The following is a 10,069-nucleotide window of genomic DNA, read 5'->3' on the forward strand; positions in this document are numbered from 1 at the left end:
CCTGTGTTTGCAGGAGAAAGCAGACTCGATGATTGCTGGTGAAGGCCCCATGCGTCCAGCTCTGCCTGGACTATGGGACTCCCCAGCCTATGGGGGCTGCGGCGCCTGTCCTCAAGGACGTGTTCGCAACTCCAGCTTTTTCCCAGTCCTCAGCTGGGGTAGGCTGGCTGAAGGATTGAGGAAATTGGTGGAGTGGGTTGATTCCATCCTCCTGCCGAATTCAGATGGAACTGAAAGGAAAAAATTTCCCTGACCTGGGAAGCAACGGTCAGGCGGTGAAACTGACCTTCATGACACTGACCAGAGATAAACCTCTTGGCAAGGAACAGTTCGGCACACAATTGATCAATCAGTTGGGGACCAGCGGCTACATGCAACCCAGCACCACGAAACTTACCAGGGTGCACTTAACGAAAAAACCTGATATGCCTAAAACAGACTGGTGCACAACGGAACACTGTTAACCGACCACCTGAAACTAATGGCTGTGAGGCTGCCCTGAATGAAATTGCCTGAAAGGAAACTGACTGGGTGAAAGGAACCAGAATGAAATCCACCTGCCTGCTAACACGCCACTAAACCACGGCAAGGGACTGCAGCAGGGAAGCTGAAGAGGGCGGCAGGGTGGAGCCGGGAAGGGGCTCCTCTCCCGGAGCTCCGAGAACCTGACTGGTGCTGCTGCGGGGACTCGACAGGGACTGGGGAGGGGGGTTTGTCCAGTGCTTTTTAATTTACGACCGCCGCGCCCCAAGCCATCCCATAAATTTGGGGACCGTTTTCACCAAAGCTGTGAGTTACGATTTTTCAAATAAATACATTTTCCAATCAGACGGGGCTCTGTTTAGGTTGAACGCGTCCTGAAGCAGACATCTCTCTGCCCGGAAAATACACAGAGGAGGAAGCGGAGCCGGGACGAAGCTCAGACGACATAAAAACTTGTGTAAACACGTTGTCATTTACGGACTTAAGAAGAGAAAGGGAATGGGGGAGGAAAATGTTTAATTCTCTCTTGAATCCTCAGGTCCCAGAGCCGAGGGAAAATTTAATATTCTTTTTCCATAAGCTTGATTTGTGTTATGCATTATACAACGGGCAGCATCAGGTTTACCTTAAACAGATTTTGTAATTTTGAGGCTGTTACAAACCTAAGAACGGACCGGGTTGCACCCCTCACCTCCCCCCCACCCCCCACCCCCACCCCCCCGCCGCCATGCACACATACCTACAATCTCTCTCTCTTAGGTTTTCTTTAGGAAAGAACTTGGGGGAGATAAACCAGAAGGGATTATTTCAGCAGGAGGGTCTTCGATTTCTAGCTGTGTGCCCCATCCTCTAGGCCTGCTTGCCACCTTTAAAACAAGGGGGGCTGGGACTACGAATCAGAGCTCCCCCCCCCCACACACAATATCATTCACACATAATTCTGTGCACAGTTGGAGGAAGCTCAGGGATTCCCGAAGCTAAACGGTAGAGAATGGCATATCAGCTTGTGGCTTGGACCCTCTCTGGCTAGTCCACTCCTCATCCCAGGAAAGGGGGAAATAGGGGAAGACAGAGGCTGCCGTGGAGCCCAGGTCTCCACTAGGTGTCTGGGCTCTAGCTGCGTCTCTGCCACCCATTGGCTGTGTCCTTAGGGAAGCCCCTTCCCCTCCTCCCTAGGCCGGTTCCTCTGTAGGTCCTAACACGAAATCTCAGCCGACTTGCTACTCTCACGTACTGGCGAAGGCAGGGAGGCCTCTCACCCCACGAGCTTCTAGGGGAAATCGACCCACTTTCTGTCTCTTCCCTGCCCTGACTGTCCCCCAAACCCCCAGCCCCGCCCAGGCTTTCCCGGCCCCGGGGAGCAGGTTGGGCCAGATTGGAAAATCCTAGACACTCTAGATGCTGCAGAGAGATGTTTAAGGGATTTGCGCGCTCAAGCCGCGGGGTAAATGGCCCGCGGGCTGATTTATGGCGCGTTACTGCGCGACGCGATTCCCCAAGACAGCGAGAATATTTTACACCGCGCTAATATAAACAGGCGGCCGGCCGGGTCCTTTTTATGGAGTTCCTGTAATTACCCGGGCCCTGACAGCTCCTTGATTTACGGCCCTATTTAGATAAGGGGTCCGGTGCGGGGATTGCTGGTGGCGTCAAGGTCACGGGACGCGGCGGGAGAAGGTTTTGCGGTAGGCGCCGCGGCACGGGTTCTCCCAGGCCTGCCGGTCCTGGGGGCGGGAGTGAGGGGAGGAGCGGGGCAGGCTGGAGAGGGACCCCGAGGCGTCCGAGGCTTGAGTACAGCCAGTCCACTGTACAGATGGGACAAGTGAGTCCTGCAGGAGGCAGGAACTACACCCCCAATCCATACAGCAAAGGAAATGCGGGTGGGTGGGATCTGGAAGTGGAATTCAGGTCTCTGGCAACATAATCCCTCCGCACCTGGCGATGCTCGGTCTCCCCCATCTCCAGCCTCCTGACAGTAGGGTTTTGTAGGGGCGGTGGGGAAAGAAGAGGACTCGATGCAGTCCGAAACGGGAGCGGTCAGATCAGAACAGAACACTGCAAAGGGGATGCCTGGATTCCCTCCCTATCCAGGGCTATGTAGTCACGACTCATGTAACTCCATTTCTTCCCCTGTGGAATTAATATTCCTGAAAACAGAGCCACCATTTATCCAGGTTTACTGTCACTGTGCTAAGAGCTTCACCTATATAATTTCGCTTAATCTTAAACCAGCCCTCTGCGGCGGGTGTTACTGCACCCTAATTTACAGAGGAGGGAAACGAGGATGCGAAGGTTCACACAGGGCAGAATGCCAGTGCTGAGTTTCAGTCCCGGTGGGTGGGCGCGATTCTTCCGCGAGGCTCTCTTAAACACTCCCTTAATACAAAGTTTTAACCTCTATGTGCTTAAGAGCCTGTAAAATGGGGTGAGGGTGCTGGCCCGACCTCACTAGCATAACTGGAGGAAGAAGCGTTCATTTACAAATGCTCGGAGCGCCAGACCTTGTGAAGGCGCAGTCCCCACAAGCACCTCGGGATGTGGGTCCGGAGGGGAGGTAGTGGGATTTGAGACTGGTAGATAGGACGCCCCGCCCCACCCCAGAGTCCCAGATTCCTGTTCCTTAGTCTGTTTTCGTGGGCCTGGGCAGGCTAGAGTCTTCAGGCCCCAGAGCCAAGTGCGAAGTCCCAGAGCTGGGAGAGAGGAACCAGAGGGGAGCCGTGCAACAGCCCTGAGCTGGGAATTACAGAACTCCATACTATCAGTCCCCGTTTTTCTGAAAATGGGGGAAACTGAGGCTCAGAGAGGGAAAGGAACACAGTGAGATGCTAGGTAGAGCCAGAACTCAAGGCACATCTCTTGCGTCTCAGCTTAGAAACATTTCGACCAAACTCCTGGGACCCAGACCTCCCACACCATATAGCCTGGGAAGGAGAGAGAGAACATCGTTACTGGGTTCCCACTGTTGTTCCAATGCACCTGAGCCACGCTGGACTTAAAAGCACACTGGGGTCTTTCAGAAGGCCGGGTCTGGAGCCTAGGCGCCTCGTGTTCTACACAGGCCATCTCCCTGGCGTCCAACCCACTGGAGGCTTCCCAGCCTGGAGCCCCAGTGGTCCTCGAGGGCCAGGCTCCCACAGCAGGTACTGTTTGGAGGACTACTTAGACTCCGTGACTCTGGGTGGAGAGCAGTGCTTTCTGGGGCCCAGGGGACTGCCAGCACCCTGCTCTTTAACCACCCACGGGGGACTGTCGGGGGATCTGGGGGCCCTCAAGGCTGCTCATGGGACTGGGGTTCATCATCCAGTACTGATAATGCGTTCCCTACCACACTAAGCAGGCTGGATATTTGGAGGGTCTCTATGGGCCCTGAGTGATCTGTGTAACCCTGGAAAACTCTTGGGACACGAGGGTGGGTGCTGGAGCTGTGAGTGTGTGAGTATGTGGGTCACTGCACGTACCTGTCTATCCCATCCCGTGCTCCTCGTTCATGGGGGTGGGGTATGTGATATTGTGCATACTATTGTTTCAACTTCATCTCCAGGGCTTGTGATTGTGACTACTGTAGGTAAGACAGAATGGATTTCAACTTGTCTGAGTGTTTGGAATTTGTGTGCCTGTGTGTAATGGGCGCACATGTGAAAACTTCTACTTCTGAGCACCTGTGCATATACTGTAGTAATTGTGGCTGTGTACTTGAGTGTGTTTGTGGGAACTGAGAACACATGAAATGTGGAATGGGGTTTTCAGAAGTCTGTGCTGTGAATACAACTGTGGGACACTGTAAGAAACTGACACAAACTGGTTGGACCTGTGCACAAGTGTGACAGTAAAGAGTATGTGTCAAGCCCTGCAGCTGTGATATTTGTGTAGAATTGATGTTTTTCTGCTGTGATGGTATCTGTATGCATGCCTGCATGGAGGGTTGGGAGTGGCTCAGAGCTGTAACACATCTGAAGCGAGGTGTGTTCCCTGTGGGTGACAGAGAGATAACGTGTAAAATCCTAGGAATGCACGAATATTGAAATGCCGTGTGTCGCATGGGTGTAAATAGGTTACCGGGAGAATACACATATGTTGTGGCGTCTGCACGAATGCATGGACTTTCATGTATGCCCGTGATTTTTTGTGAGGCCGTGTACATATATATGTGTATGTGTAATGGTGGGCCTGAGGGTCTGCCGGTGGAAATCCTGCCGGACTAGGACCACGGCTGGATGTGCGTCGAGGATTGAGGTCCTTTTCCACAGAGTAATTACTGTCTCTGCCCGCACACCGGCACTCCCGAGAGCCTCCAGGCCAGGGAGGCGCGGGATCCCGCGGAGCCGCGGCTCAACCGGGCGCCGGGTGCTCCCTCCCCGCGAGCCTCCGGCTCCGCGCTCGGCCCAACCCCAGCGCTGCTGGCGCCAGACGCCCGGGAGAGCAGCGGGTTTCCAGCCGCCTCAGGCAGGAAACAAGGACCTCCCTCCCCCCACGCACCTCTAGGGCCCACAGCCCAGCCGAGTTCCCACAAGGGGAAACGGCTCTGGACTAAGCATTTGTTGGCTTCGCCCTCGCAGTGTCGTCGCCCCTCCGCCCGCCGCCATCTATTTATTCCCTGTACGGGAGGGGAAAACCGCATACCCACTGGCTACCCGACCCCCAAGGAAAATTGTTCATCTTCTCTGGGCCTCACTGTTCCCATCTGTAAAATGAGTTGACCTTTCTCCCCCTGCCTTTGGGCTGCTAAGTGTGCCAGGCACACAGCGGGGGTCAGTAAATACTTGTTGAAGAAATGGGTAAAGGAATGAATTTGCCCTCTAAAAAGAGCAGTCATGGGGGCTTCCCTCGTGGCGCAGTGGTTAAGAAACCGCCTGCCAATGCAGGGGACACGGGTTTGAGCCCTGGTCTAGGAAGATCCCACATGCCGCGGAGCAACTACACCCGTGCGCCACAACTGCTGAGCCTGTGCTCTAGAGCCCGTGAGCCACAGCAGCTGAGCCTGCGTGCCACAAGAGAAGCCACCGCAATGAGGAGCCCGGGCACCGCAACAAAGAGTAGCCCCCGCTGGCCGCAACTAGAGAAAGCCCTCGTGCAACAACGAAAACCCAACACAGCCAAAAATAAAAATAAATTTAAAAAGAGCAGTATGTATTTCTTTTCTCCTTTCACCCTCGCCTCCACATTGCTTTTGAGAGAAGGGCACACTCCCTCAGCTTCCCTATCTGTAAAATCTAGGTGAAGGCCTTTTTGCTCCATGATTCTAGATTCCTTTTCTTGGGCCCATGGGGAGGGGTGGCAGACGCTGTCCTGGGCGTTGACAGGCCACATAGGGAAGGGGCTTGGCTGGGAAAGGCTGGTGAGGATGGAGGGACCCAGGTATGAGGACATCAGCTGGGAAGCTACCCATCGGGAGGTAAGACAGAGAACTCCAACCGCAAGCGCTGCCACCCTGGGATTCCCAGGTCCCAATGCCAGCCCAGAGAAAGGCCCCCGCGGACAGAATCCAACAAGCGTAAGGGCCCTAGCCGGGAGTGGAAATAGCGGACGTCTGCGCGGCCAGGACCGCGGCATCTCTACGCCAGTGGGTGTGAAATGCCAGGTTTCTCCGGCTGCGTGAGCCTCTCGGAGAGTGTGGAGGTCGTGGTCTCCTCGGTGTGTGCTTACCGCCAAACGCTGACTTCTCGCAGTGTGACCTTTGGCGCCGAGAATCGAACATTCTCAAGCTGTGATAACCTGCATGGGGTGGCCCAACGTAGCCGAGCTCTGGGCTCTCCGTTCAAGCCCCGCGGGAAGGAGGCTGCCCCTGCATCAGCCTGGCTGGCCTTTGGACTGGATCAGGCGCCCAGGAGGCGAGAAGAGTGGACCTCAAGCTCTGGAGCCCGGAACAAACCAGTAAATGCCTGTGGGCTTGGAGCCCTCATCCCCCTACTCGCCACCCCTCTCATTCCACCTCCAGTCCCCGGCTTCTTCCCCAGTGGGTGGCCGCCTGCGCCGTAGAGGACAAGACTTGGCCAGAGTTGGCGGGGGCTCTACCGAGTGCAGGACCTGCTGCAGTCCCGCAGAATGGGCCGGTGACTAAGGACTGGGGGTGCTTAGGGAACAACATTGGGGGCCTATCTTGCCTCCAACAGCGGTCTCTCCTTTTCTGGCTCTGAGACCAAGTAGAGCAGATGCCGCTCAGGACTGGGAACCTCTGGAATTTCTATTTTGGATTCTGGAAAGTCTAGAAACAAGAACCTTTCTCTTTTTTTGCACCTCAGTTTCCTTATCTGTAAAATCTAGGTGAAGGCCTTTTCTCTCCATGATTCTAGATTCCTTTTCTTGGGCCCACGGGGAGGGGGGTGACAGACGCCGTCCTGGGCGTTGACAGGCCCGTGTCTCAAGTACTAGCCCCCGTCTCCCCCACAAGTCGGGAACTGGGGGGGGGAGGGGCGGAGGCGGGGCCGCCTCCCTGTCCCCGCAGGCGGCCTGAGTCGAGTAGCGCTAGCTGAGCTTAAAACCAGGGACGGCCATCCCCCTTTCCTCCTCCCCGCCCCCCTGCCATTGGCTCCAGGGAGAGGTTGACATCAAAGCCCCAGGCTTATATAAGCCAGACCCTGAAGGGGAGGCCGCAGAAGGGTTAAACAGGTCTCTCGGCATCCTCGTCCTCGCCTGCAACAGAAGCCGACCAGAAGACGGGCTGCGGGTGTCATCTTCAGCCTTGCCCCAGAATCTCTCAAAGTCAGTGCCCACTAGAGCGCCGCCCCAGAGCCCACGGGTGGCCCCGGCTGTCTCTGGGGCGCATGGGGCGGCGCTAATCGGGCTGGCGGCGCAGGCCAGGGGCCGCTCCAACATGAACCTCGTGGGCAGCTACGCACACCATCACCACCATCACCATCATCACCACCCTCACCCCGCGCACCCCATGCTCCACGAGCCCTTCCTCTTCGGCCCTGCCTCGCGCTGTCACCAGGAGCGGCCCTACTTCCAGAGCTGGCTGCTGAGCCCCGCTGACGCTGCCCCGGACTTCCCCGCAGGCGGGCCAGCGCCCGCAGCCGCTGCAGCCGCCGCCTCCTACGGTCCAGACGCCAGGGCCGGCCAGAGCCCCGGGCGGCTGGAGACGCTCGGCGGCCGCCTGGGCCGGCGGAAAGGCTCAGGACCCAAGAAGGAGCGGAGACGCACAGAGAGCATTAACAGCGCGTTCGCCGAGCTGCGCGAGTGCATCCCCAATGTCCCGGCTGACACCAAGCTCTCCAAGATCAAGACTCTGCGCTTGGCCACCAGCTACATCGCCTACCTGATGGACGTGCTGGCCAAGGACGCACAGGCCGGCGACCCCGAGGCCTTCAAGGCCGAACTCAAGAAGGCGGATGGCGGTCGTGAGAGCAAGCGGAAAAGAGAGCTGGTAAGTCCGGGTCCCGTACGCTCTAGACAAGGGCGCGGGCGCGGTGAGCATCCGTAGGCCGAGTATGCAGGGGAAGGAGTCTGCGTTGCCGTTCATGCAATTTTGAGAGACTGCGGGGAGTTCTGAGATGGTTTAAATGTGCGATTGTGTGCATGCAGGGAGGCAGATTCATATTTGAATTCATCTGTAATGTGGATAGTGTTTGTAAGGCTGTGAATGAAGACAGAATCTTACACTTTTTGGACAGGCTCATAGGATCCCTTCTAAGAATCCATTGGAAGCTTCAGACCCCGAGAAAATGCACCCACCATATATTTCACTTCCAGTTTCAAGGGGTCCTGATTCATCCCTGGGATCTCCTGGAAGCCAGGTTAAGAATGCTATAGGAGTTCGTTACTTTCATTTGCCTGAATGTGAATTGATGCATATGGGCTCCGCTGCTGTTTTCAAAGGGCCTTTGCCAGAGAGGTTGGTCTGCTTTCATCATTGTACAGACAGGGAAACTGAGGCCCAGAACGGGACAGGATGTGAAGGCCACCTACCCGAGGAGTTGTTTACTTGGGTAAAACAAGTCAGTTTATTCCCTGGAGGAGTAAACATCTGGAGGACATTTCACCGCTCCACTCCCCACGGCTGGTTCCTAGGGCCACCTTGATGGTTTTGTGTATAAACACCGACAAGCAAGTCACTCACTCCTTTTGGCTTTGGAGATCGCAATCCCTACTCGGCTTTTTTCGATCCTCTCCAGTGAGGCGACACTTCTGGAGCTCAGTTTCGCTGGCGCAGGGCTCTGGGACCTCTGAAGCAGTGACTTCCAAGCTGAGGAACTGAACTAGTTTCTCTAGATTGGTGCGCTCAGGAACACCGCGCGTTGGAGACTAGAGAGCCTCCTGGGTTTTATCTGACCCGCAGGGGCTGTGGTAAACTAGGGAAGTCACCTGAGGAGACTGGGAAAGACCGTGGTCATCGAGTCTCTAAACCGCCGCCCTGGGCTGGAGGACATGCAGGCCCGGGCGACGCCCTCGTTGGAAGTAGTTATTGGGCGTCTCCCCACTCCCTGCACTTTGCCGCCTCCTTCAAGTAGCAGGGAAGGGGGATGCTAAGCCAGGTCGACTCCCCCGCTCATTCGTGTAGCCTTCTGAGTGCCCAGAGCCGGCTGCAGAGACCCAACCCTGTATCCAAGCCCAGGCGCTATAAACTAGGTTGGCAAGTGGGATGTGTGCGGGGAGCATGTCCGCGAGTGAGGAAGCTGTTGATTCCCACCCCTCCCATTCCAACCCCTGCTGTCTCCCTTCGGCGCCATAAAGCCAAACCTAAGAGCATTCGTTCCACCAGCCGCAGAAAATTCTCACTACCAAACCCCCAGAAGCTGCCCAGCCCATCCCGGGCCCCCCCAACCCCGCCCCGGGAACTCGGGCACATAAAGGCGAATTTATGAGCCTGTTTGCCTATTTCACAAACAGAAATTCGTCACTTACTTAAAGGCTCCCAGTTACTGCTCCCAACGCCTTTTACCCCACCCCCACTTTTACCCCACGCCTGGGCGAGCGGAGCAGAAACATTTAAACCTGTCTCTCTCGCCTCTTTTCTTGTGTGTGTCCTCTGGCAGCAGCAGCACGAAGGCTTTCCTCCTGCCCTGGGCCCAGGTGAGAAGAGGATTAAAGGGCGCACAGGTTGGCCGCAGCAAGTTTGGGCGCTGGAGTTAAACCAGTGAGCCGAGGCCTGCGCCGAGGACCCCGCCACGGCTGCTCGACCCCGGAGCCCCGGGAGCAGAGGAAGGCGGAGGCGAGCGCCAGGCTCTGGGTGCCAGGGGCTTATGGGGAGCATCCCGCCTGGCCTCTGCTGGGGCGCTGGCAGGTCGCTGGGCTGCATCTACACATTTGGATCGCACGTGCAATGTCATTTGAAATTGTTTTTAATGCGTGAAGAGAAAGAGAAATATATATATAAAACCCCCACCCCTGCAACCGAGAGGGAGGCTCGTGGCTGCACGACTCGAAAAGGAAGGACTGCGGGACCCAAGCGCGCTAAGACGTACCCTTCCAACCCTTCTGGGGCGAGTTTAGAACCCCTGACGCCTTCCTCACTACACTGTCTGCCTGTCTTTCTCGCCCCCCTGTCGGCTTCGCGTCAAAACCCTCCTCGAGCTCTCCTCCCTAATTAAAATGCAATAAGAGGAATCAATCGTTTTCTGCCAGGGAAAGAGAACCAAACCAGGAAGAT

The 10,069-nt window shown here is 56.2% G+C and overlaps 1 protein-coding gene across 1 annotated transcript; it reads left to right on the top strand.

Annotated features, from left to right (window-relative positions):
- The first annotated feature begins 7,294 nt into the window (after positions 1–7,294).
- Positions 7,295–9,560, top strand: HAND1 (heart and neural crest derivatives expressed 1). Its single transcript, XM_060006840.1, has 2 exons — positions 7,295–7,846; positions 9,456–9,560. Exons 1-2 carry the CDS (start codon positions 7,295–7,297, stop codon positions 9,558–9,560), a joined length of 657 nt encoding a protein of 218 aa, XP_059862823.1.
- Positions 9,561–10,069: the final 509 nt, after the last annotated feature.

The sequence above is a fragment of the Delphinus delphis genome, chromosome 3, assembly GCF_949987515.2.
Source record: "Delphinus delphis chromosome 3, mDelDel1.2, whole genome shotgun sequence".
Taxonomy (NCBI): domain Eukaryota; kingdom Metazoa; phylum Chordata; class Mammalia; order Artiodactyla; family Delphinidae; genus Delphinus; species Delphinus delphis.